The following is a 25822-nucleotide window of genomic DNA, read 5'->3' on the forward strand; positions in this document are numbered from 1 at the left end:
GCTTCGTGAAGCAGTTCAGAGTCAAAACCCAGCAAAGTTGGGAAGAAGAAATTGTATTCAGTCCAAGCTTTGATGGGACGGGAAGAATGAAAAGTGGAGGTGCTCTGCTGGCAGTGTCAGCCTCTGACCTTTTGTCAAATTTTGTAGAGCTGGAAGCTGTGACCATCTTACTTCTCGTGGCTGCTTATAGTAAATGCATCTTCCTTTTTCCAACTCTGTAAAAGATTTAAGTGAATAAAAACATAAAAAGACAAAAAGTGTTCTTTTCCAGGGAAAGGAATCCCTTCCTTTCTAAGCATCTCATAGTTTCTGAATGAGATAGAGCCTTGTTCAGCTCACTCACTCTTTTTATCTCCTGTGTCACGAGCGTGAGGTTCCTAGGAACTGGCCCCAGTGCTTGAGCATGAATGTTTGCAAAACTGCAGCTCTGCTGCTGAGGACTGGTGCCAGCTCCAATTAACCTAGCCACCTGCTTCTTCCAGAAAGCCAGCCAGGTCTGAGGAATTTAGCCATCAGTCATGAGGGGTGGAGAGCTCCACAACCTAGTTAAATAGAATTTGACCAAAAGGCTAAGTCAGGTAATGCTGTATTTAGAGGCGTTATTTTGTCTGGTTAAATGCTGAATCTGCTTATTGTAACCATCCATTTAAAGCATGAGAGTCTGAGGGGCTTATGAAAAGGCAGAATCCTTGATTCTACCTCATATATTCTGATTTGGGAGACCTGGGTAGAGCAGACATCTGCACTTTTACAAAAGCAACTCAGGAGATTCTGATGCAGGTGGTGGGTGGACCATCTTTAGATTAGACTATTCCAGCATCACTTTTTCAAGCCTCAGTTCAGTTCAGTTCAGTCGCTCAGTCGTGTCTGACTCTTTGCAACCCCATGGACTGCAGCGCACCAGGCTTCCCTGTCCATCACCAGCTCCCAGAGGTTAATTCAAACTAAACTCATGTCCACTGAGTCAGTGATACCGTCCAACCATGTCATTCTCTGTTGTCCCCTTTGCCTCCTATCTTCAATCTTTCCCAGCATTAGGGTCTTTTCCAGTGAGTCAGTTCTTCCCATCATGTGGCCAAAGTATTAGAGGACTGATGCTGAAGCATCAGTCCTTCCAATGAATATTCAGGACTGATTTCCTTTAGGATGGACTGGTTTGATTTCCTTGCAGTCTTAAGGACTCTCAAGAGTCTTCTCCAACACCACAGTTCAAAGGCATCAATTTTCATCACTCAACTTTCTTTATAGTTCAACTCTCACATCCATACATGACTACTGGAAAAACCACAACTTTGATTAGATGGACCTTAGTTGGCAAAGTAATGTCTCTGCTTTTTAATATGCTGTCTATGTTGGTCATAGCTTTTCTTCCAAGGAGTAAGTGTCTTTTAATTTCATGGCTGCAATCACCATCTGTAGTGATTCTGGAGCCCAAAAAAAAAATAAAGTCTGTCACTGTTTCCATTGTTTCCCCATCTATTTGCCATGAAGTGATGGGACCAGATGTCATGATCTTAGTTTTCTGAATGTTGAGCTTTCAGCCTACTTTTTCTATCTTCTCTTTTCACTCTCATCAACAGGCTCTTTAGTTCCTCTTCGCTTCCTGCCATAAGGGTGGTGTCATCTGCATAGCTGAGGTTATTGATATTTCTCCCAGCAATCTTGATTCCAGCTTTTGCTTCATCCAGTCCATCATTTCTCCTGATGTACTCTGCATATAAGTTAAATAAGCAGGGTGACAATATACAGCCTTGACATACTCCTTTTCCTATTTGGAACCAGTCTGTTGTTCCATGTCCAGTTCTAACTGTTGCTTCCTGACAGGTTTCTCAAGAGATAGGTCAACTGGTCTGGTATGCCCATCTCTTTCAGAATTTTTCCACAGTTTATCGTGATCCACACAGTCAAAGGCTTTGCCATAGTCAATAAAGCAGAAATAGATGTTTTTCTGGAATTCTCTTGCTTTTTTGATGATCCAACAGATGTTAGCAATTTGGTCTCTGGTTCCTCTGCCTTTACTAAATCCAGCTTGAACATCTGGAAGTTCACAGTTCACGTACTGTTGAAGCCTGACTTGGAGAATTTTGAGCATTACTTTGCTAGCGTGTGAGATGAGCGCAATTGTGTGGTAGTTTGAGCATTCTTTGGCATTGTCTTTCTTTGGGATTGGAATGAACACTGACCTTTTCCAGTCCTTTGGCCACTGCTGGGTTTTCCAAAGTTGCTGACATATTGAGTGCAGCACTTTCACAGTGTCATCTTTTAGGATTTGAAATAGCTCAACTGGAATTCCATCACCTTCACTAGCTTTGTTCGTAGTGATGCTTCCTAAGGCCCACTTGACTTCTCATTCCAGGATGTCTGCTTCTAGGTGAGTGATCACATCATCGTGGTTATCTGGGTCATGAAGATCTTTTTTGTATAGTTCTTCTGTGTATTCTTGCCACCTCTTCTTAATATCTTCTGCTTATGTCCTTTATTGTGCCCATCTTTGCATGAAGTTTTCCCTTGATATCTCTAATTTTCTTGAAGAGACCTCTAGTCTTCCCATTCTATTGTTTTCCTCTATTTCTTTGCATTGCTTACTGAGGAAGGCTTTCTTATCTCTCCTTGCTATTCTTTGGGATTCTGCATTCAAATGGATATATCTTTTGTTTTCTCCTTTGCCTTTTGCATCTCTTCTTTTCACAAATGCTTGTAAGGCCTCCTCAGACAGCCATTTTGCCTTTTTGCATTTCTTTTTTCTTGGGGATGGTCTTGATCACTGCCTCTTGTACAATGTCATGAACCTCCATCCATAGCTCTTCAGGCACTCTGTCTATCAGATCTAATCCCTTGATTAGATCTAATCTATTTCTCACTTCCACTGTATAATCATAAGGGATTTGATTTAGGTCATACCTGAATGGTCTAGTGGTTTTCCCTACTTTCTTCAATTTAAGTATGAATTTGGCAATAGGAGTTCATGATCTGAGCCACAGTCAGTTCCCAGTCTTGTTTTTGCTGACTGTATAGAGCTTCTCTATCTTTGGCTGCAAAGAATATAATCAATCTGATTTCGGTATTGACCATCTGATAATGTACATGTGTAGAGTCTCCTCTTGTGTTGTTGGAAGAGGGTGTGTGCTATGACCAGTGTGTTCTCTTGGCTGAACTCTTTTAGGCTTTGCCCTGCTTTATTCTGTACTCCAAAGCCAAATTTGCCTGTTATTCCAGATATCTCTTGACTTCCTACTTTTGCATTCCAATCCTCTATAATGAAAAGGCATTTTTTGGGTGTTAGTTCTAGAAGGTCTTGTAGGTCTGCATAGAACAGTTCAGCTTTAGCTTCTTCAGCATTACTGGTCCGGGCCTAGACTTGAATTACTGTGATATTGAATGGTTTGCCTTGGAAACGAACAGAGATCATTCTGTCATTTTTGAGACTGCACCCAAGTACTGCATTTTGGACTCTTCTGTTGACTATGATGGCTACTCCATTCTTCTCAGGGATTCTTGCCCACAGTAGTAGATATAATAGTCATCCGAGTTAAATTCACCCATTCCAGTCCATTTTATTTCACTGATTCCTAAAATGTCGATGTTCACTCTTTCCACCTCCTGTTTGACCACTTCCAATTTGCCTTGATTCATGGACCTGACATTCCCGGTTCCCTTGCAATATTGCTCTTTACAGCATTGGACTTCACTTTCATCACCAGTGACATTCACAAGTGGGTATTGTTTTTGCTTTGGCTCCATCTGTTTATTCTTTCTGGAGTTATTTTTCCACTGATCTCCTGTAGCATATTGGGCACCTACTGACTTGGGGAGTTCATCTTTCAGTGTCCTACCTTTTTGCCTTTTCCTACTGTTTCATACTGTTTCAGGCCTCAGTTGAGCTCATATAAAAATTGATCTCTATTCCTTTCTCATTCTAGGAGCAAACCCGGATGTTGGAAATGGGGATAACTGGCCCAGAAGGCCATGTGCTGAGCAGACCAGAGGAGGTAATTTTCAGGAGCATGGGGGGTGGGGGTGAGGTTTGGGCGGGGGGCAGGGAGAGAAGTAGGAGCAATGAAGGCTCTTTTTCTTTCTTTCTTTTTTTTTTTTTAGCAGCATCTTCTGGGAGACTCCTGGAGTCACAGCGGCCTGATTTATGGCCTGCTGCCCGTTTTATTTTAATTTTTTAAAACTTCACTTTATATTGGAGTAAAGCTAATTAACGACATTGTGACAGTTTCAGGTGGGCAGCAGAGGGACTCAGCCGTACATATACATGTGTCCATTCTCCCCCAGACTCCCCCCAGTCCATGCTGCCCAGTAACATTGAGTAGAGTTCCCTGTGCTGTACGGTAGGACCTTGTTACCCATTTTAAATGTCCTGCTGCCCCTTTTATATTGTGGTGTTTGCATCTAGCTCCCCCTCCCTCAGCACACACACATAAGCTGTGTGAACAAACTCCTTTGAAAGGTGCTGGGACTCTGTGAAGGCGAGACAGAAACTGGGACATTTCTTCCAAAGACCATGTCTGACTGACCCAACTCAAGGCCCCTGAGAAAATTAGAAGGGAATGGAAGGATAATACTTACTTCTGACCCCTGACCTCTCTAAAGAGTATACAAGTCGGAGGGCACTCTACAGTACCTCAGTAGGATTATATTTCAATAGCGGTAAATATTTAAATCCATTCTTAATCAGTGTGAAGCCTAGAGACGTTTCCACTTCTTCTTTTATTTCATATTCTGAGTCCTGCACAACATCAGCCGTATTGATAGCAGGCTGAATGGGTTTTTCATAGGCATGATGTCTGTTGATTTGTATATGGTGACAAGGACATCCAGGTATATGTTTCCCACGTGTAAGATGCATGCTGATTAGTGTCACTGCTTAGGAGCTGAAGAGTGAATGAATGGTAACTAGTGGCTGGTTGGACATGTCTGGGCTGTCAGCAACTTCAGTGGCTGGCACAGGCCCAGAGCTGGGAACTCGCTGCCCATATGCCTGAGAGCACATTGGCTTTCAGAGACCAGCCTGGCACCTGGAGGGAATTCCAGGCCCTCTGTGTCAGTGAAGTGAACCCTTTCCTGTTCTATCATTCCAAGCCCGGCATCCTGCAACAGGTAGGAGATGGATAAAGAAACTGTGGTACATATATACAGTGGAATATTACTCAGTCATAAAAAGAAGGAATTTGAGTGAGTTCTAGTGAGGTGGATGAATCTAGGGCCCGTTATACAGAGTGAAGTAAGTCAGAGAGAGAAAGACAAATATCATATGTGAATCATATATTAATATATGGGTTCTAGAAAAATGGTATTGATGAACCTATTTGCAGGGAAGGAATGGAGATGCAGGTTTAGAGAAAGGATTTGTGGACATGGCAGAGGAAGCAGAGGGTAGCACAAGTGGAAAAAGTAGCATCGACTTTCGTACACTATCATGTGTAAAATAGATAGCTGGTGAGAAGGTGCTCTTAACACTGGGAGCCCAGCCTGGCCTTCTGTGATGACCTTGAGGGGTGGGATGAGGGGAGGAAAAGGAGGGGATATATACATAGGTGTGGCTGATTCATGTTGTACAGCAGAAACCCACTCAATATTATAAAGCAATTTTATTCCAATTAACAAAATTTTTTAAAGACAGATAGGAGAAGGAACCATAACCAGAAATCACAATATTCCCATTGTTCATCTCTGTTAGGGTCTTTTTAAAGAAAGAAAATATAGCACACATAGAGAAAAGTATTCTTATCATAAAGGTACAATGGATTTTCCCAAACTGAACACACGTACAACTACCAGCCAGCTGGAGAAACAGAACATTATCAGCACCCTAGAAACTCCATGTTTTTAATGCTATTTTTGTTGTCGGTTGAAATAATTTGTAATTTTGTGATCAAGGTTTTGGTCAAAGCGTTCCCGAAAAGTCTGTCTCCTGCATACCAAGTTCCTGGTACCTTTCTGAGTACTGGCTATTACTGTTATGTAAAGAAGCTGGAGCTCAAGAGAGATGAAAGCACTGGCCATCATGCTTGAAGGACTGGAAAACACCCGGTGTGAGCAGGCCAGGGTGATCAGTAGCTTGTGCAACTTGTCTTAAATGCTGGTCACTGTGGAGATGTGCTGGCAAGACAGATTCCTACAGCAGCAGCCAGGGGATTTCTGAGCAAAGTCTATTTTTGTTCCTTGGTTTGTTTTTCCAACCCCCCCATCCCACCCTTCCTCCCTGTTCCTGTCTCCTTTTTAGTAAAAAGCCTCTCAGCCATAGATCTCCACAACCCTGGAAGCCCTTGTGGGTGAAGTTGGAGGGTGATGTAACCTTCCAAAGATAGTCGTGTTGTCAAGGTGCTGAAAACCCTGCAGTGCTCAGGGTGGCGGGGGTGGGTGGGGGGCAGATGAGATCAAAAAGGCTGGGACCATGATCATGGGGGAGCTGGAGTGGTCAGCATAGGCACGAAGAAGGAGGCCTCGACATACGAGGAGCAGCCCCTCTTGAGTTCAAAGCACACCTAGAGAGCATCTTGAGTGATGCGGTTCAGAGAGCTGAAGCCAAAGCTCAGAGATAGCTCCTGTGATGGCTGGGTGCTTCAGGAAGGTGGCCACAGTCACTTGTGCTCCGGGCTCCGGGATCTTGATCTTGCCACGTGGAACAGAGAGCAGCCTGGAGGATGCTAGCTGGACCAGCCAAGTGCTTAGAGTCTGTTTGCTAAGCCGCACTCACCAAGGGCAGTGACTGGTTTGCATTATAAAAACATTAGGCGTCTATCTGCAAGCTATTTTGATATTTTTAAAAGTGTTGGGCTGCATGGCTAACCAGAGTGTCATATTTGTCCAAAAAGAAACTGTGGCCGATTGAAAGGAAAAATGCCAGCATGTCTGCTTTGGGCTGAATTGGACTTAATTCGGGTTTTCGGTAGTAATGCAGGCTCTCTCCCTCTGGTCAGAAGCTGTCATCAGCCGTACAGCCAAATAGCCAGCCTTCAGGGAACACTTGCCTTGTTCCAGGATTGGGCTCATTGCCTTACAAGGATGAACTATTTTAGTCCTCTCAATAGCCCTGTATGTCAGGTCCTATTATTATCCCCACTTCACGGACGAGGAAACTGAGCCTTTGGGAGGTTGTGTAACATTCCTGAGGTTACCCAGCTTCTAAGTGGCAGACTCAGGGCTTGGACCCAACTCACGAGGAGGGGCCACGCTCTAAGATCCTGCTTTGTTAATAGAACAGGGGAAGAATCATTATTTCTTACTTAACTACAGTCAATTGTGTTGGTTGGCACGTTCAAAAACATGACTTCTACATTAGGGTGGGCTGGAGGAGATCAGTAATAAAGGAAATCTTGGAGTTAAGAAGCCTGGGGATGATTAGTATAAGAAACACCTGCAAGAACTGACCCATTGCTGACCATCCAGGAAAGGATTTAATATCTAGTAGCCTTCACTGGCGGAGAAGGCAATGGCACCCCACTCCAGTACTCTTGCCTGGAAAATCCCATGGATGGAGGAGCCTGGTAGGCTGCAGTCCATGGGGTCGCTGAGTCAGACCTAACTGAGCGACTTCACTTTCACTTTTCACCTTCATGCCTTGGAGAAGGAAATGGCAACCCACTCCAGTGTTCTTGCCTAGAGAATCCCAGGGACAGGGGAGCCTGGTAGGTTGACGTCTGTGGGGTTGCACAGAATTGGACATGACTGAAGCGACTTAGCAGCAGCAGCAGCAGCCTTCACTGGGGGCTTCCCGGGTGGTGCTAGTGGTAAAGAACCCACCTGCCAATGCAGGCGATATAAGAGACGTGGGTTTGATCCCTGGATCAGGAAGATCCCCTGGAGGAGGGCATGGCAACCCATTCCAGTATTCTTGGCTGGAGTGAATTCCTTGGACAGAGGAGCCCGGCGGGCTACAATCCACAGGGTTGCAAAGACTTGGACATGACTGAAGCGACTTAGCATGCACAGAGGCAGCCTTAACTGGTTATTTATACATACTGCTGTTGGCGTTATGTTTTGCCCAGGGATTCTGTGCTGGGCAGATTGGGGAGCAAAGGCTTCCATTATGTGCGGCCCTGCGATAATCACAGGAAGAGGAGAGAAGAGGCCATGATGCGGTGCCCACTCTGGCCAGGCACTGCTCTCATCTAACAATCCCCTGCTTACACACCCTCCTGATCTCCACTTCCCAGGAGAGGGGCGGGGCTCTGAGACGCCCAGTGAAGGGACAGAGTTGGAAGCCACAGATACGAGGTTTGGATCCAGGGTGTGGAGCTCCAGGGTCCCCAAGGCTTGTAACCTCCGTGCAGCACTGCCTTCTCAGTCTGTGGAGGCTGGGCGTGGCGCTTGGAGACGGTCCTGCTCCCCTTGACTCCCAGGGATTGTTTCTTGCAGCTGGAAGCTGAGGCTGTGTTCCGCGCCATCACCATTGCTAGCCAAACCAACTGTCCTCTCTACGTCACGAAGGTCATGAGCAAGAGTGCGGCCGACCTCATCTCACAAGCCAGGAAAAAAGGTGATTTGGGCTCCAAAGATCGCAGAGCCCCTAAAGAGCCATGTGGCTCCTTCCCCCCAGCTGTCCTGTATCAGCGGTGCCTATTTGGCTCATTGCCTTGCTCTCTGGGAAGCCCTTCACCCTTATTAGCCCATTGAATCCTTTCTGTATCCTGTATGGATGGCAGGATCTCAGGGTTTCTTCTACTTGGCAGATGAGTAAACTGAAACTCAGGAAGGGTAAGTGATCTGCCCGAGATGATACAGCTTAAATCTGTTCTTTGGAGAGTTGGTACATCTTTTTTCTCCTGTGATTTTTCACTGTCAGTTCATATTATCTGAACTTCATAAATGGACATATTAGTCAGGATTATATTGAGTGCAGCAGTCAGAATCCCAGCCAAACGGACTTAAACTGAAGGTGAAGCTGAAGGTGTTTTAGGCATGGCTGGATCAAGGGATTTAAACAATACTATTATGGCTCTGTCACTCTTCCTCCTTTCTGGACTCTGCTTTCTTCTCTTTTGGCTTTATCTTCAGCATGAACAGTGATAAGAATTAATGCTAAAAGCTGCTGTTGGCCTCCACAGTTGGTGGGGGCATGATGAAGGAGTGGAGAATATCTTTTCCAACAGCTCAAGCAAAAGTCCCCAGGGAGACTGCCATTGCCTTGGCTTCGGCCGTGGGTTCATCTCTGAACTGGTATCTGCTCCGGAGATGATGTCATTGGCTGGGGTTGAGGGTAGGGAGTGCAGGGGTTCCCACCCCCTGAGCCATGCAGGTCAGCACTGGTTATTTCAGAGCAGGTCTCCATACGATATCCAGCTATGGTATGGCTGTCATGACCCCAAGCTCTGTGATCAAGACCTGCTGATATCTGCTTCCTTCCTCCATGGCTGTTAACTTAGCTTCCTGTGGTCACCTTGTGCCAACCTCAAGCTTATCTTCATTTCAAAGCTTGGTTTCTTGCTTTCTGTTGTCCTCAGTGGCTCTTAATGGGCCCACCAGTGAACAGAGTGGGTTGAGACCTAGGGGCCATAGGGGTTTGTGTTTAGTTGCAAGGGAGGGTTTCCTAGGCCCGGCTATACGATCATGCCTGCCGTGTGGGGAGACCCACGATGAGCAACTCATTTCCCAAACTCAGAACTGGTCTGTGAAACTCCACAAGTGAGTGTCTGAGGGGGATAAAAATAGTCCCAGCTGACTGACGGCCGAGTGTGTGGCTGCCCGGCCTTCCGGCAGAGGAGGAGACCCTTTTCTTCTGGGAGGGGAAGCTTCCTCATTGCCCTGACAGCCTTTCAAGCTGGCCAATTCTGGGCACTGCCTGCCTTTCCCTGCTCACAGGAAGCCTGCTGTTTCTCTTTCGGCTTCTAAGTGTCTCCGTATGATACGGCATGGCTGCTCCGCTGGGTATGAGTCATTGGGACAGAACCAGGAAAGCGGTCCAGTGTTCCTTACCCAGCCTTCAAGAAGGGAAAAAAAGGAAAAAGGAGAAGGGATCCCTGGTAGTGGGGACTACTGTGCTTCCAATGCTGGAGGAACAAGTTCTATCACTGGTCGGGGAACTAAGATCCCACCTGCCATGGAGCCAAAAAGAGAAAGGAAAAGAAAAGTTCATGGAGGACACCCCACCCCACCCCACCCCCCCGGCCATCTACCATCCTCAGCCTCTTGTGCCTTCTGCTGGTGGCTACATCCAGCCTGGGACCCATTCTTGGATGACCCGGGGGCTTCAAAGACAGGGTGTTTCAATTGTATGCTGAGTCTTGTTTTAAATTTCATGTAGAAAAATTCTTCACCCTTAGCCTTGTGGATCATGGCTCTAGCAAGGAGAACTAGTACAGCTTGGTCTCCAAGGTGGAAGGAAGGCATCACTTTGGTGATGAAAGACTGGCTGCTGAGATTGAAGCCAATATACATGTCATGAACTGTCATCCTCAGGGAGAGACAGGAGCATTCAGAGCGAGAAGACAGAGTATGATAGGATTCATTCTTCCCTCTGGACCAGAGGAGTTTGAGCCCCAGGGTGTTTAATCCCCAAGTGCTCTGTAGCATGTCTGCCTGGCTGCTCAGAAACAACATTAGGAATTTCAGTTTAGTGAGGACCAACGCTATGCCTTGCCCTGAGAGAACTACTTTAAATGTATTGTTATGTAGAACTCATGAAGGACTCTGAGAAGTTGGCATTTGTTGTCACCATTTTTCCAATAAGGAAATTGAAGCCCATCTTGTCCAGAATCTCCCAGCTGGAAGAGCTAGACTCCAAATCTGGTAGTAAATTACAATCTTTGCTTATTCTAGTCCTCCATCTAAAGATAGTCCAAAGGGAGAGGCACCCATGTTTAAGTTCGTATTTCTCTTAATAGTATTTGAGTGCTTGCTTTTCATTTCTTCATTTCTTTGTTGCTTTAGTTTGGTAAATATTTTTGGAGAGCCCTTGAAATTCTCATTAGTCCTGTGTGGATCCTTCTCACTACCATCCCAAGGAGCAATACTGTCCTGTAGGAATCATTGCCATTGCTTTCTTATTTTGCATGTGGCAGACATTGCAAGTCAATCATGAGTGTTCTCTAGTGAGACCAGAGCATATTTAGAATTCTTCCCAATACAGGCAACCAAAATCATTTGATTGGAGTTGAACCTAGGCAAAACCTGTAGTCTTGGCCATAGAGCCTTCTTAGATGTCCATCTTGTGGGGAACCTGAATGTGGAAGGTGGGGGACCAAACTTAAAGAAGCCGAGGGCTGCATCAGCATCTTTAGCCCAAGAATCTGGCACAGAGACACTTGGTACCATCCCACCCTCTATGAGATGGCATTTGCCTTCTGTATCACCATCCCTTCTTTAAGAAGCTCAGCTTAGGTCAGTGTGTGTTCCAGTATCCTTCCTCCTATCTTCTTGGTTTGGGCATTTCAGCCCCTCATTCCAAAAACAGGGTCCTAGAAGCCAGCCTCATCTTTGCTGTGTCCCAGGTTGTTGGGTGTCCTTGAGCAAATTCCTTTGTTGCCATAGGTTAAGGAGTAACAAACATAATGGGAAAAAAGATCATGAGACCTGTCATCCATGGGAATGGGTGTTACTTTGTGGAGCCAAAGCGTGTCCATGCAGCAGCAGAATCTAGCAGTTCCCAATGACGTGGGCACATCTGGGGCTTTGGACTCTACAGTGGAAAGGAGTACGAGGCGTAAAGAAATCACTTTTCCTTAGCATCTCCCAAGTGCCAGACACTCTGTGTATGCCAAACCCTTCATTTTCACAAGGCTGGGAAGTAGACATTGTCTTATATCATCAATTCCAGGACCAATTTATTCCACATTTTCACATTTCTGAAATGAGGATGAATCTTAACAGTTAATGTATATACTTTTTCTTTTGCTTCAAATTTTAAATTTACCTCAAAATTTGAGAATAAATGCTGCATCTTACGAGGCTTCCCAGGTGGCTCAGTGGTAAAGAATCTGCCTGCCAATGCAGGAGACATGGCAATGTTCGATCCCTGAATCAGAAAGATTTCCCTGGAGAAGGAAATGGCAATCCACTCATTTTCTTGCCTGGAAAATCCCACTGACAGAGGAGCCTGGTGGGCTGCAGTTCATGGGGTCTCAAAGAGTTGGACATGACTGAGCCACTGTGCATGAATACATACTGCATCTTGCAACTAGTGGCTTCTACCAAATACAAAATTGTTCCCATTTAGAAGATAGAAAAGTAAAGGCTTAGAAAAGCTGGGAATGTGCACTTGAATCCTACCTGCTTGACTCAGAGCCACATCCTTGAGAAGGCTGAGTAGGGGCCATGATTATCTAAGCCTGTCCCAGGGCAACACATACATTATGCAAACCTATTGCCTCTCACCCACCCCTTCCAGGAAACGTGGTCTTTGGTGAGCCCATCACTGCCAGCCTGGGCACGGATGGGACCCATTACTGGAGCAAGAACTGGGCCAAGGCGGCTGCATTTGTGACATCTCCACCTCTGAGTCCTGACCCGACCACTCCAGACTACATCAACTCCTTGCTGGCCAGGTTGGTGCAGAATGACAAGCAGTGGGTGTTGCGTGGAGACGTCTTGGGGCCAGTGGAATGAGGACCAGGGCCGCCCATCCATCAGCTAGACTAGAGTCTCCTGTGAGAAAAGCATATCGGGAATTCCCCTGCAGTGCTAAGCACAGACAGTGGGCTCTCCACCATTGTATTTTAAAAGATATTCCAGTAATCATTTTAGTAATGGTAGTAGCAGTTAATACATACTGTATGCCAAGCACTAGGGTGAGATTACACATGTGATCTCATTGTTCCTTACAACAAACATCACCCTGAGTGAGGAGCTATCATCACTATTTTACAGATTGAGCAATTGAAGGTCCAGGAGACAAAAAATCACTTCCGTAGTTTTAACGTTGGTCATGATGACCACCGAACCAAAATTATAGGGAGACTCATTTGCTGCTGCCCTCTATGGATACGTCCCATCACTCGTCTGGGTCCCTTTTATACTACTACATAAGAAGTGATCTAATCCACTCCCCTCATTTCCCAGATGGGGTAACTGAGTCCCGGGGAGGGGAAGAAATCACCCAAGTTCACAGTTGGCAAGAGGGAGGGGAAAGATTCCAAACTCAATGCGTAGCACTCCACAGCCTTACCCTAGACTCTTGTTTCTGGGCCCCTGGGGTGCCTCTAATCTCCTTGTTCACATGGAACTTTTTCCTCGGCCAGTGGAGACCTGCAGCTCTCTGGGAGTGCCCACTGCACCTTCAGCACTGCCCAGAAAGCCATCGGGAAGGACAACTTCACAGCCATTCCTGAGGGCACCAACGGTGTGGAGGAGCGCATGTCTGTCATCTGGGACAAGGCTGTGGTAAGGATGGAGGTCACAGGAGGGCAGCTGAGGCCAGATCAGTGTCCTGTTCCTTGCTCCTCTTCACGCCTGGGGGCGCTGGGTGTGCAGATGAGGCCTCATACCTGCCCAGGTATCTCTGGAACCAGGTGGTTTGTGAATGTCCCTTCTAGAGTGATGAATCCCGAGGGCTGGGTTCTGAGAACGCCTCCTAGATTGTGAAGGACTATGAATCAGGTGGTGCTAGTGGTAAAGAATCCACCTGTCAATGCAGGAGACTTAAGAGATGCGGGTTCGATCCCTGGGTTGGGAAGATCCCCTGGAGAACAGCATGGCAACCCACTCCAGTATTCTCACCTGGAGAATCCCATGGACAGAAGAGCCTGGCGAGCTACAGTCCATAGGGTCACAAAGAGTCAGAGATGACTGAAGCAACTTAGCATGCATGTACATGAACCAGAAACACATCCTTCATCTGATGGTACAAATAAAGGATTGGCTATAATCCTTTGACATGATAGGCAAGGGGTCTGTGACCAAGACTCAAGTCATTTGCTCACCAAAGACGCTCTGGGCTGTGTGGTCATCCAGACTGTATAGGTAATTGTCAAAGGCTTCTGGCAAAGTGGTGTGGTTTTACTTTCTTGTTAACATCACAGAAGCTGACAAAAAACAGCCATGCAAATGAAGTCACTTCCTAAGATTTGACTAACCTTTATAAAACTCATTATTAAGTTGATCACTTCCCTCTGTTTTATTTTAAAAATCCTAGACACTCATTTCAGAGCCAAATAAAATACACATCTACACCATGTAGTCCAAGTTTCCTTTTTTTTTTTTTCCCCTCTTGGTTCCCAGGAAGGTCAAAACTAGATTTTAAACTAAATTCTTCTTTCCTTACCCAAGCTTTCTGTTTTGAAAGGGGGGAAAGTATAAATATTTTTGCCTCTTCTCATGTAAACTTAGTTTTTTTTCATCTTTTCTTACATTGTTATGTATTTATGAGTATATGTGTATATATATTTATTTTGGCACTATCTGGAACTGCTAAAAGGTAATACATATCTTAAAATTACTCACGTGATACCTGCTGAATAAAGAACACTTGGAAACCACAGAAAAGTTCACACATAAAAAAAAAATCACTCAGAATTCCACAACCCTGGGATAACCATTGTTTTCATTTGGGCAAGGTTCTTTCATATTTATTGGGTGCCTATGCAAATGGAAATATCTAAAATATGGGCTCACAGTTATATTTGCTTTTACTTTGAAATCTCTATAATCCCTTTTGGAGTTAGAAGGGATAAATAAGTAAGTAAATGTATGTACATATCTGGAAAAAACATGCATACTTCCAGAGCAGTAAATTCCATCCTAAGCCACGCAGCCATGCATTTGTCCATTTTGTCTGGGTGATCGTGACAGTCCAGAGCTACAGCTGATTCTGTAGCTCACTGGGTGGACTTCTGTGCTCACCACTTCTGAAGCCCCTCTTTGTATTTCTGGGCCTAAGTTCACCCAATGAGCTACAGAATCATTGGAAGGACTGATGTTGAAGCTGAAACTCCAATACTTTGGCCACCTGATGCGAAGAGCTGACTCATTTGAGAAGACCCTGATGCTGGGAAAGATTGAGGGCAGGAGGAGAAGGGGGCGACAGAGGATGAGATGGTTGGATGGCATCACTGACTCAATGGACATGAGTTTGAGTAGATTCTGGGAGTTGGTGATGGATAGGGATGCCTGGCTTGCTGCAGTCCTTGGGGTCGCAAAGAGTCGGACACGACTGAGTAACTAAACTGAACTGAACTGTGGTCACCCTGCTCTGAACTCAGAAGCCCTGGAGGGACCATTTTGTGTGTGTGTATTTTTACAGGCCACAGGGAAAATGGATGAAAACCAGTTTGTGGCCGTGACAAGCACAAATGCTGCCAAGATTTTCAATCTGTATCCTCGCAAGGGAAGAATATCCGTGGGCTCTGACAGCGACCTGGTGATCTGGGATCCAGATGCTGTCAAGATCGTCTCTGCCAAGAACCACCAGTCGGTATGGCCTGAGCGGATGGGCGTGGAGCAGAGGTGGGAACATGGGTGGGGAACAGGGACAGGAGAGATGTGAGTTTGTGGTGAGCCAGAGTCATTGGGCGAGGATGTGTTGCAATAACCAATCATCCTGGATTCCCAGGGATATAAAACCTCAGCAGTTTATTTCTCACTCCTGCTTTGCAAAATGGGTGGGCAGAGAAGAGGGGCTCGGCCCATCACAGTCACTCAGGACAGGGGCCTGTATAGGCACTCTCTTCTACCTGCGCTATATGACTACTGAGCCCGGGGACCAGGACGGGGCCCTGAAATCTTTCCCAGGACGTCACTTCCTCTCCCCTGGCGCTGGCCAAAGCCAGGCCTGTGGGCATACCTCACTCAGGAGGGCCAGCAGTGCAGTGGTACCTGGTGCCCAGAAGGAGAAAGAACAGGAAAAAAATTAGTCAGTAGCTCTGATAACTTCCTCATGAGGAATTTCACATGAAAGATAATAGTTAAAGCCTAGTACCCTTGTGGCTCAGTGGATAAGAATCCTCTTGCAATGCAGATGATGTGGATTTGATCCCTGGGTCTGGAAGATTCCCCTGGAGAAGGAAATGGCAACCCACTCCAGTATCTTGCCTAGAGAATCCCATGGACAGAGGAGCCTGGAGGGCTACAGTCCGTGGGGTCGCAAGAGACAGACATGACATAGCACCACCACCACCTGACAGAATGGGGCATAAAAATATTTGTTAGAAAAAAAAATATTTCTTAGGAAAATGTATTTTCAAGCACTTATGTTTCAGGCACTGTGTTTTTAATTTGTTGAATTTTTGTAACACTCTTGTCCAGGTGGCACTCTTTATTATCCCCACTTTATAGATAAGGAAGGAGAGATGCAGAGAGATTAAATAATGCCGCAAGTAAATGTGGAAGCTAGGATTCAAACCCAGATAACTTGACTCCAAACCGAGATCCTAAAAAAAATAAAAATAAAAAAAATAAACCGAGATCCTTAACCACTTTGCAACAGTGCCTTGTACTTACTGAATAAATGAGGAAGGTAGGGGAAAAGCCCATTTTGGGTGGTAGTGGCCTTTGCTTAAACATTGTGTCAAATCACATTGAATTTTGAGCTAGTGGGGACATAAAGGTTGTATAACCCATCCACCCAGTACAAGACAGCATATACACCATCACTGTCAGTTACTCACTTTCTCTTGAACCCTGCCAGTGACAAAAATTTACTTCCATGTGAGGACCTTACAAAAGATGGGATGCTTCTCTTCACCAGGAAGCCCACTCTTAGCAAGCATCTGTCTCCCGAGGTCTCTGCCCACTGAAAGGTTGCAGATGGTTTGTAAGCTGTTCCCAGCTTACCTGTTGAATCAGTTCCTAGGGATGCTGAAGGCGGGATCCCAAGGCTAAGAGAACTGTGTTTCTCTTTCTCTCCTCACTATACCCATAACCAAGGCTTTGCCCCTCGCCCCTGTCTCTAGGCTGCAGAATACAACATCTTCGAAGGCATGGAGCTGCGCGGGGCTCCTCTGGTGGTCATCTGCCAGGGCAAGATCATGCTGGAAGATGGCAACCTGCACGTGACCCAGGGGGCTGGCCGCTTCATCCCCTGCAGCCCCTTCTCGGACTACGTCTACAAGCGCATTAAAGCGCGGAGGAAGGTAAGAAGCAGGTGGAGCCCAGAGGTGGGGGGAAAGGGCTCTGTGACCCACTCAGCACAGGTGTAGGAACCACTAGATGGGGAGGGGTCTGTGTGCTCTAGATCCTCCTAGAGATTCACAGCAAGGGTCTCTTTCCCAAAGGACAATTGCACAGATTTAATGGACTGTAATGCATTTTATAAAAGGGGGTTTCAAAAACTTTCTTAGCTAAAGAAAGCTTTTTTCCAATGATTTCTCCTCATCTTTAGAGTGCTTTTTCTCAAAGTAGTATTGAAATATTTTAATAATTCAAAATAATTCTGTATATATTTTTAAGAAATAATTTACTCTTTAAGGCTTACAACAAGAACCAGCAGACCACGCCCACCTCTCCTTGTCCTGTCTTGTGTCTACCTGGTGTCGAACCATCCATCAGGGCAAGTGTTTATAACTCTTTTAGCAAGTTCTGTAGTTCAAATAAAATCTTACTTATGCCCCTGATTTCACAGATAAATAAGTAGGTAGGTACACTCATGTGTACATGTTTATGTATATGTCTCCCTACCTGCCTGCCTCCCTACACATTACAGGCAGAGTAGCTCTGGTTGATGCCTGAGGGGTGAGCATCCCTTGGGGGGATAGGTTCCCTCTCCTATCCCCGCACCATCCTCCAGGTCACCTTCCTGTAGGGAAGCCTTAGAGCTCCTCAAAGCAGGGTTTGACCAGCTCGGGGATTGTGGAATTTGAGCCCTAGTCCTGATGACCTTGCCTCGTGAAAGGGATAAAGTCATCTGCACACGGGGATGGCGGGGGAGGAGGAGGCAGGGGGCGCACTTCGTAAATCAGTGTGGGCCAGGCTGGAGCTGTACTCACTTCAGTGCCTGGACCCACGCAGGGATCTTCAGTCTACCTGCAGAGCACATGGCCTGGGAAGCAGGCTCTGAGAGGGAGGTTGGGTATCGCTTTCAGGTTCACGCTTCGTGACAGCGTGAACAAAGCAGGACAGGACGGAGGGCTGCCGGAAGGCAGTTATAGCCAAGGCCTCAGCTGGACCGGTCTGTGAAAGCGGTCTGGGCCTTATAATCACTCCCTTTGCTCCCTCACCCTCCCACCCTGGTGCCAGGCAGAGGGTGAGACTTTGGGCCAAGTGGCTGTCTTCATCTGAGGGCAGTTCTTGGGTGCGAGTCCAGTGAAACCTTCCTGTTGTCAGCACTGAGGACAGAAAATAAGGCCGTTCGTGATATCATTAGAGAGAAGCTCTCAGAAACTCAGTATGTCCGTGTCCCACCCAAATCCTAAACGCCAGTGAGTACAGTAAGCGAGACTCTCACATCTAGCCTCGTGTGGACGTTTGCAGCACCATGGGCCTCCCCACCTCATGAGGCAGCTGGCCAGCCTTGTCTGTGAGAACCGATTTCTTTTTTTGCCTGCTTTTGTTTTCACATGTAATGCTTTATTGGAAGGTAAACCGATAATCCAACCAGTTATAAAAGCAAAAGCAGAGGATTCTAGAATTATGGTGGAGATATAAGCATATATTGAAATAAATTATTCAGAATCCTGAGAAGCTAGCTACTTTTGTGCAGATAGCCCCAGCATGATCTTAGTTGTCCAGTTATTGAGCTCAGATTTGGGGAGTTCCTTCTAATTTCAGACACAGAGTTACTGAGGCAGTCATTGAGAAGCCAGAGAGAATCCATTTTGTCCAGAACCCCACGGGTGGCAGCAGCCTTATCCGTAGCCTCCATAGGAGCCTGCTGGGCTCAAGTCTGCCTCCCTGAAGCCAACACACAGCACAGTTCTGCCCCAGGCACCTGCACAGAATGAGCTGAACCCACCTCTGAGCATCTCTGTGTTCCCAAAGTCTGCCCTTCATTCTAAATATCCCTGCCACCTTCCACTGTTCATTCATGACAGTGCTCTAAGGTCCTTTCCCATCCTTCTCTCTTTATGGGTGATCATTTTGAAGGTAGGTAGCCTGGAGTAGAAGTCCACACTCCAGTTCTGGTCTAACAGAAAAGAGGACACTCAAACGTCCTATATATCAGCTTTGTATTTCCATGAATGTGACTTTGCGTTTGGACCCCAAGAAATGTTGATGAAATACGGTTACTGGTCGAGGTTTTGAAGGAGTACAGATGTAGTCATCCTCTTACCTGAATCCTGAGCATCTGCAAGTTTGATGAGCTCTGCCTCTGCACCTGCACCTGCGTCACCGACAGAGGAGAGGGACGGCTTTGCGGTAGACTTCCTTGGAGTCCTACAATGGGCCGTCCTGCGCTGTCAGGCTCTCTGGTGGCCTGTCCTCATTGCCTCACCTCTGGCCAATGATAAGAAATAGGTGAAGGTTGCATGCCAATTGTTATGCTGCCTTGGGTGGTCTTGCAGTGTTTGCATAATAGACGGTGAATGCCTTTGGGGGAGGCACTCTGTTCCATGTGAAACCATGAGCCTGGGTCACACCATGCCTGGCACAGAGCCTGCAGCTGGGTGATGTTGCTGGCGGGCTCCACGGTCCCCGGGCAAGTGCACAGCCCCAGCCAGAGGCCAGTGGGTCAGACCCCCAAGTGAGGACGCTCATCTGGAGCTGCCGGTTCTGATCTGTGCTGAGGAGCATGACGATGAAGCTCCCACGGGGCCACATCCCTGCCAGCACTTAGGAACGCATCTCAAACTGCTGTCCTTCCCACCGGCTCTGCTCTGCCACCCCGGTGGTGGTTCTATTCAGTGATGTTCGCACATTCGGTTTCCTCTGCTGAGAACTCTGCCATCCGGGTCGCCACTCTGCCTCCCCAGCCTCCTCCCTCTAAGGTCCCACACGAGCCCCTCTGAACCTTCAAATAGAAGCTCATCTATTCAGAAAGGCCTTCACCCGCCACCTCCATGGTCACTGTGTCACAACACCCACTTTGTTTTATACTGCTTCTCTTTTCCTTAAAATAACCTTTTAATTTTTCCCCAGTTTCATTGAGATATCTTTGACACGCAACACAAACATAAGTTTGAGGTATACAGCATAATGATTTGACTTACATGGAATGATTCCCACAATAAGTTTAGTGAACACCATCATCTCATATAGATACAAAGGAATAGAGAAAACGTTTTCCTTGTGATGAGAACTCTTAGGATTTATATTCTTAATGACTTTGATTTTTAATGGACAGCAGTGTGAAATACCTGTATCATGTTGCACACTGCATCCCTAGTATTGAAAAATAACATGATTATTTTCTAGCTCTCACCACACACACTTGGTTCACTGCCTCATCTGTGCTGCCTGGAGCAGACCCTTCGCTGTTGAGGGACTAAAGGGTGCCTTCTGTCTCTGCTGCAGATGGCGGACCTGCACGCCGTGCCCAGGGGCATGTACGACGGGCCGGTGTTCGACCTGACCACCACGCCCAAGGCGGGCACCCCCGCCGGCTCCACCCGGGGCTCTCCCACGCGGCCCAACCCGCCGGTGAGGAACCTGCATCAGTCCGGATTTAGCCTGTCAGGTGAGTTGGACAAGTTGATGGTTTGCTGAGCCAAAGAGAAGTCCTGGTGGGAAAGGAAGCCAAGGTTCAGCCAGATAGAACATCAGGATTAAAAGATGACCAGTTCTGCTTAGAGATCACACCTGCTGGGGGCGGGGCGAGGGCGGGGCGGGGCGGGACGGGATGGTTTCCTTATGGGTGTGATTTTCTTCCTTAGACTGGGTAAGCTCCGCAGTATATTTTGTTTCCATTGCCCAGGTTAATAGATCAATTTTATGCTCAAATTCCAATAGCTTCTTCCAGCCTAGGATTTTATTTATCTTCTCCCCTTCCTTGTCATAATAATAATGCTAGCAACAGCTGCCACTAATTGAACATTTACCATGGCTTAGCTGTATCATGAATCTTTAAGAACTCGCTGATATTCTTAGAAAATGTTCAACTGCTCCATAACCAGTAGTGTAGATGACCAGTAAGTGTAGATTTGCATCTCTCTGATGAAAACTTTCAAGTGAAGGAAGTGAGATAATAAGAAAAAGACACATGTCTTAGAGGGACAGTGACTGTGGGGGAAGAAGTGGGGCAAATGGGAAGACAGGGAGAAGAAGATACAAGGGGGCCAGAAGGGAGGAAGACAGAGGAAGAGTCCTAAAACTTGAGGTGACAGTATCAGAGATCACATATGCTAGTTGCCTGAAATTTTTCAGTGTTTTTGCCATTTTTCATTGCTCCCTGACTTCTGTCATGCCTAAGCTTTTTTTTTTTTTTTGGCTCCTTTCTGAAAAGGAGTGTGTATCAGTGTTTCATTTCAGCTGTATCCCCAGGTCAGACCATCACAACTCCAAGTTGTGGTGAGACCCTCACAGGCAAGTTGCCTGACCTCTCACAGCCTCAGTCACCTCCTCTGTAAAATAGGGTAATAACAGTACCTCCCTCCAGGATCGTGATGAGGACTGAATGAGATGATCTGAGAAGCACTTCAGAGTTGCTTATCACAGTGCACATGAGCAGCTGCTTTTCATATCACTCCCGTTGTTCCTTTTACTGTTATTGTTATGATGCAGAGGGTCCGATGAAATCCAGTAAGAATCTGGCTTCTCCTGCAAAGGGTTGTTTTCAGGAGAGTGGGTATGGAAAGTCTGGACTACCTGACAGACTGAAATGGAAGTTTCTTGGGAGATGAGGAGGGCATTTAATCTCTTACGCTCTTCAAATTAATCAATTTTCTCTCTTGTCCACACCCCCACCTTCCTTTTTATTCCCTGGGAACTTACTGTCACTTGCAGGCACCCAAGTGGATGAGGGGGTCCGCTCGGCCAGCAAGCGCATCGTAGCGCCCCCTGGAGGGCGTTCTAACATCACATCCCTGAGTTAAGCGACCCCTCCCCCAAAGAGAGGGGCAGAAGCAAGAAGAGATTCTTTTGAAGCCAAAATGGTACACCAATATTTAAGAAGGAAAGCGAATCCAAACAGTTTCGATCTAAAGAATCAATAAGCCTCAAGCCTTATGTTTCTCCAATGTTAACGCTCGCTTGCCTAGCTTTACGAATATTGCTTTGATTTCTGTTGATGCATAGCCTGGATTTGTTTGACGCCCCTCCCCCATTTACATGCATGCAATCAGGCCACTAAGGCAAAGCGTCTGCTATATAGTGTTGAGAGCGTGTGTAGTGCTGCATCTTACGACAAGGGGACAGACAAGCGGGGACGGCAGGAAAATGAACAAAAGGGACGCCGGTTATTTGGGGTGAGTGGGTGGTGGGAACCCAGAGCAAGGCGGAGAGCTCAGAGGGGCTGGGGTAGGGTGTGGACGGGGGAGGCGGGTGGGTGAGCATAGCGGGTCTTGTGTATTGTGTTGAGGAAGTATGTTAATTTCCACGAAAGATGGCCACTCGGGGCAGCCAGTACTCCACCATCAGCCCTTGGGGTCCGCAGACAAGGAAGGCGATCTTCGGGTTCGGGACTCTGCCATGTCCTCTCCTAGTAGATTTTATCCCTTGGAACATTTTATTAAAACACCAGAACCCAACCATTGCTTCCACCTTTTTGGTCGTGCCAGTGTTTGATCGGCCTCTCTCTCAGTGTTGCTTTCAAATTCTTCTCTTTCCTGGGCTGGGAACTAAGAGGGGGGAGAAGCAATGACCTCTCTCTTCCTCTTGCCCTGCCTGCCTCTTTGGTGCTCTTAAAAGGCAGCAGCTGGGAGCACAGCTCCGGCCTGGAGGGGGAGGGTGGCCACACTTAAGTAACACGGCCCTCTAAACACCTGGTGATCACCTCTCAAGCTCATTGCAAATGGAGACAAGCAGGTGGCTTCTCAAGTTAGGACTGGAGCTGAGATGGACTTCTCTTGTCAGGGGTGAGTGATTCTCTTGCTCTCCTAAGATCCAGGCACATCTTCTATTGAATATGATTTTTTGGGGTTATTGTTGGAAATTTGTTTTCTTAGGTGTTCCCTAACTTTTATTACTAATAGAGAATCTCGGCTCATACGGGAGGCAGCAGGGTTGTGAGAAAGGCAGTCTGAAGCAAAAGGAACACGTTCTGTTGCCGCGGTTCTGTTTGTCATTTCTGAACCATCTCTTGCCCTTTCCCTTAGCATATCCTGTGGGGGAACTTTTTGTTTCAGTACCAGAGTCTCCCAGTGAGTGGAAGTGACATGGACACATAAAGGAAATTAGCATAGTGTTAGCATCTGCCTTGTCGGTCAGACCTGAATGTCCAATTCCCTACCGTTCCACGTCTGAAAATTCAGTTTTGGAGCAAGTTCTGTGATCCCGCTGAGGTCCATATTGCAGGGAAAGCATATTCAACCTGGTATCAGACTTCTGTGCTCAGGGGATCCAGCTGGTAGGTCCTGCAACCCGTGAACTAAGTACTTTCAAGAAAAGAGCAAACACCTTTCAAGTGCTTAGGAGAAGGCATTATCTCTGCAGGTTTTAGTAAGTTGAAGACCAGAGAAAAGGGGGTACATGGCTAAAAAGGAGTTTGGAAACAGCCAAGGAAGAGGATTTCCCTAGCAATGTACTTTTCTGTTCTAATCATACAAAAAGATGTTTCCTTTCATAAAAGGAGTCTTGCTGTTTTTAAGGCTTTTTCATGGTGCCTTTATCTTAAGAGAAACTTAAGCGAAGGGGAGGTTGCAGCTCTTGATTTATATACTCAGATTTGGGGGCCTTTGGTAGAACTCAGAATGACAGTTTTGCAGGCAGAGGGAGCTAGTCAGATCAGAAGCTTTCATATATACCTCATTGGCTGGGCTGTGCTTTAAGGTACATTGCAGTACCAGCCACGACCACCAGACGGAGGAAGACACAAATGACTAGTCCAGGCATCCTCTTGTGTGCCGTCTGCTGCTCTTACCTAATCCCCGAGTCCAGATCCGCCTCCCCACGACATCGCTGTGCTCTGAAAAATAAATCTTTCATGGCCAAATTGGCTGCACTTAGGACTTCTGAATGAAACACTGAGCCAGAACTTTACAGTCTGCACAGGTTTTTTTGTTTTGTTTTGTTTTTGCTGAAGGAACAACCCCTATATGCATTTGTGATGGGCAACTTAACTGAGGAAGTCTCCCTGTCTTCATTTACTATTAGTAACTTTCCAAGCACAGAAATTTCCGAGAATTCCAAGAAAACTCCCAGTATATTGTTGACGTTGAGTTCTGGTTCCTTGTTACTTAAGTTACAATTTGTATTCGAATGTGCCCTGTATTCCATGAGACCCATCAAAGAGCCCTGTCCAAAGGGTTTAGGAAGAGAACGTGGCGATGAGCCACAGCCCTCTCAGAATTCCCTGGCATCTCATCTGAGGGTGGGAGGGCATGCTGGGTCCTCGTCTCCCCCAAGCTTTCTTTGGCTCTCTCATCTCTTGGCCTGGCCTCTCTCTAAGAGGGGATGACAATTATCTGGGCTTCTCTCTGAGAGGGCCGCCATCTTTGGTAATTGAGAAGGTATTAGATAAATCAGCTACCCCCCTACTAGAGATATTTCCTTCAAGTTTTCTAAAGAGAGCAGGGCTGTAGTTATCCCAAAAGTGCATTTCTTCAAAGTCCAGTCATCCTCTGGCCTTTTCTTTTGTGACTCCACACAAAGAGTCATGTTCTGCCCCAAAGGCGTCCATCCCAAGCCTGGACTTGGGCTGCCCCATGAGAAATCTTCCCAACAGCTTCTTGGCCCAAGCTTCCCAGACCTCCTCCCCTGGAACCTCCAGCTCGAGTCCCCGTGTCCACGTGGGCTGTCCCAGGCAGCCAGCATCCCTTGTGAGTTACCCCTTTGGAAATGGTGTGTGGGTGTTCAGTTCTGTGTCTGTGACTCTGAACAGACAGTGACTCTCCCTGTGACCTGTGGTAGCTGTGAAGCAGCTCTGGAACGCTGAGAGCTGTTTGCTTTGAACCGTGAAGAAAACTGTGTTTTGAGTTTAGCTGAGATTAAGGAAAAAAAAAGTTCATCAAGTGACTGTTAATGTAAACCTGGTTATTAAAATAACTCTGAAATCACAGCCGTCGTTGTCCAGCCTCCTTCCGTGTGTGTCGTTCCTATCTACCTGAAGTGTGACAACTTCATAAGAGAAGTGACGCGGTTAGTAAGAGGGATATGTCTGATGTAAACCCTTACCCTGAGAAAATCTGAAGTTTCTCTTTTCTGTTGCACATGAGTTTTGTTCTGGCCACAGAGTTAAATGACTGTTATTGAAACATTGGGGAATAACTAAATTTTTTTAATGGGTCATCAAATTCAGCAATAATATAAAGGCATTGCCAATTGGGATAAACCTAGCTGAGTTCAGAACAGATCCTGAAAGGTTTGTTTTATTTTGGTTTTTTTTGCCATTCCCTTGAAGCATTTCCTCTACTTCTAAAAGCCTGGACTTTGAGAAAAACTAAGCATGTGCCAAAGTATATTCTTTAGCAGGCTGTTCCTAAGGAATCTAATGTGTGTACTGTAATAATTGGAGAGATTTAAAGCATTGTTGTAAAGTTAAAGGCTCAGAAATTTTGTATATTTCAAAAGTTATTGAACTTATGGTTCTGAACCCTTCTGTATCACATTGCATTCCACCAGACCTGTTACACTAAACCCTTTTTGGGAACCAGTCCTGGATCCAATTAGAACTTATGTAAGACATTTTTAATTGCAAATGTTAGACGCCTAGTAAGAAAACTTTTTGAAAAAGATTTTTTTTGAAGTCTAGTATAACTGAAAACTTGAGGGATAGATTTGGGTAGACCGAAGCATAGCTGCATCTAGAACATTGTTTCTCTCCATCTCTTAGCCCTGTTTGCCTTTAGGAAATGCTTCATTCTTAGGAAAGCTCATTCCACTTAGGAGCAAAACTGGCCATCAGCACCTCCAAGTT

The 25822-nt window shown here is 46.3% G+C and overlaps 1 protein-coding gene across 3 annotated transcripts in view; it reads left to right on the top strand.

Annotated features, from left to right (window-relative positions):
* Positions 1–24964, top strand: part of DPYSL3 (dihydropyrimidinase like 3) — a 117351-nt gene extending 92387 nt beyond the window's left edge. For all 3 annotated transcript variants that reach the window (XM_043465066.1, XM_043465067.1, XM_043465068.1), the window contains 8 exons: positions 3921–3989; positions 8365–8485; positions 12332–12488; positions 13182–13323; positions 15182–15352; positions 16830–17009; positions 20326–20488; positions 21754–24964. In XM_043465066.1, the coding sequence (XP_043321001.1) occupies positions 3921–3989; positions 8365–8485; positions 12332–12488; positions 13182–13323; positions 15182–15352; positions 16830–17009; positions 20326–20488; positions 21754–21842 (1092 nt within the window). In that variant the 3' untranslated portion in view covers positions 21843–24964. The remainder of the gene's footprint in view (positions 1–3920; positions 3990–8364; positions 8486–12331; positions 12489–13181; positions 13324–15181; positions 15353–16829; positions 17010–20325; positions 20489–21753) is intronic.
* The last annotated feature ends 858 nt before the right edge of the window (positions 24965–25822 follow it).

The sequence above is a fragment of the Cervus canadensis genome, chromosome 4 (genome assembly GCF_019320065.1).
Source record: "Cervus canadensis isolate Bull #8, Minnesota chromosome 4, ASM1932006v1, whole genome shotgun sequence".
Classification (NCBI taxonomy): Eukaryota; Metazoa; Chordata; class Mammalia; order Artiodactyla; family Cervidae; genus Cervus; species Cervus canadensis.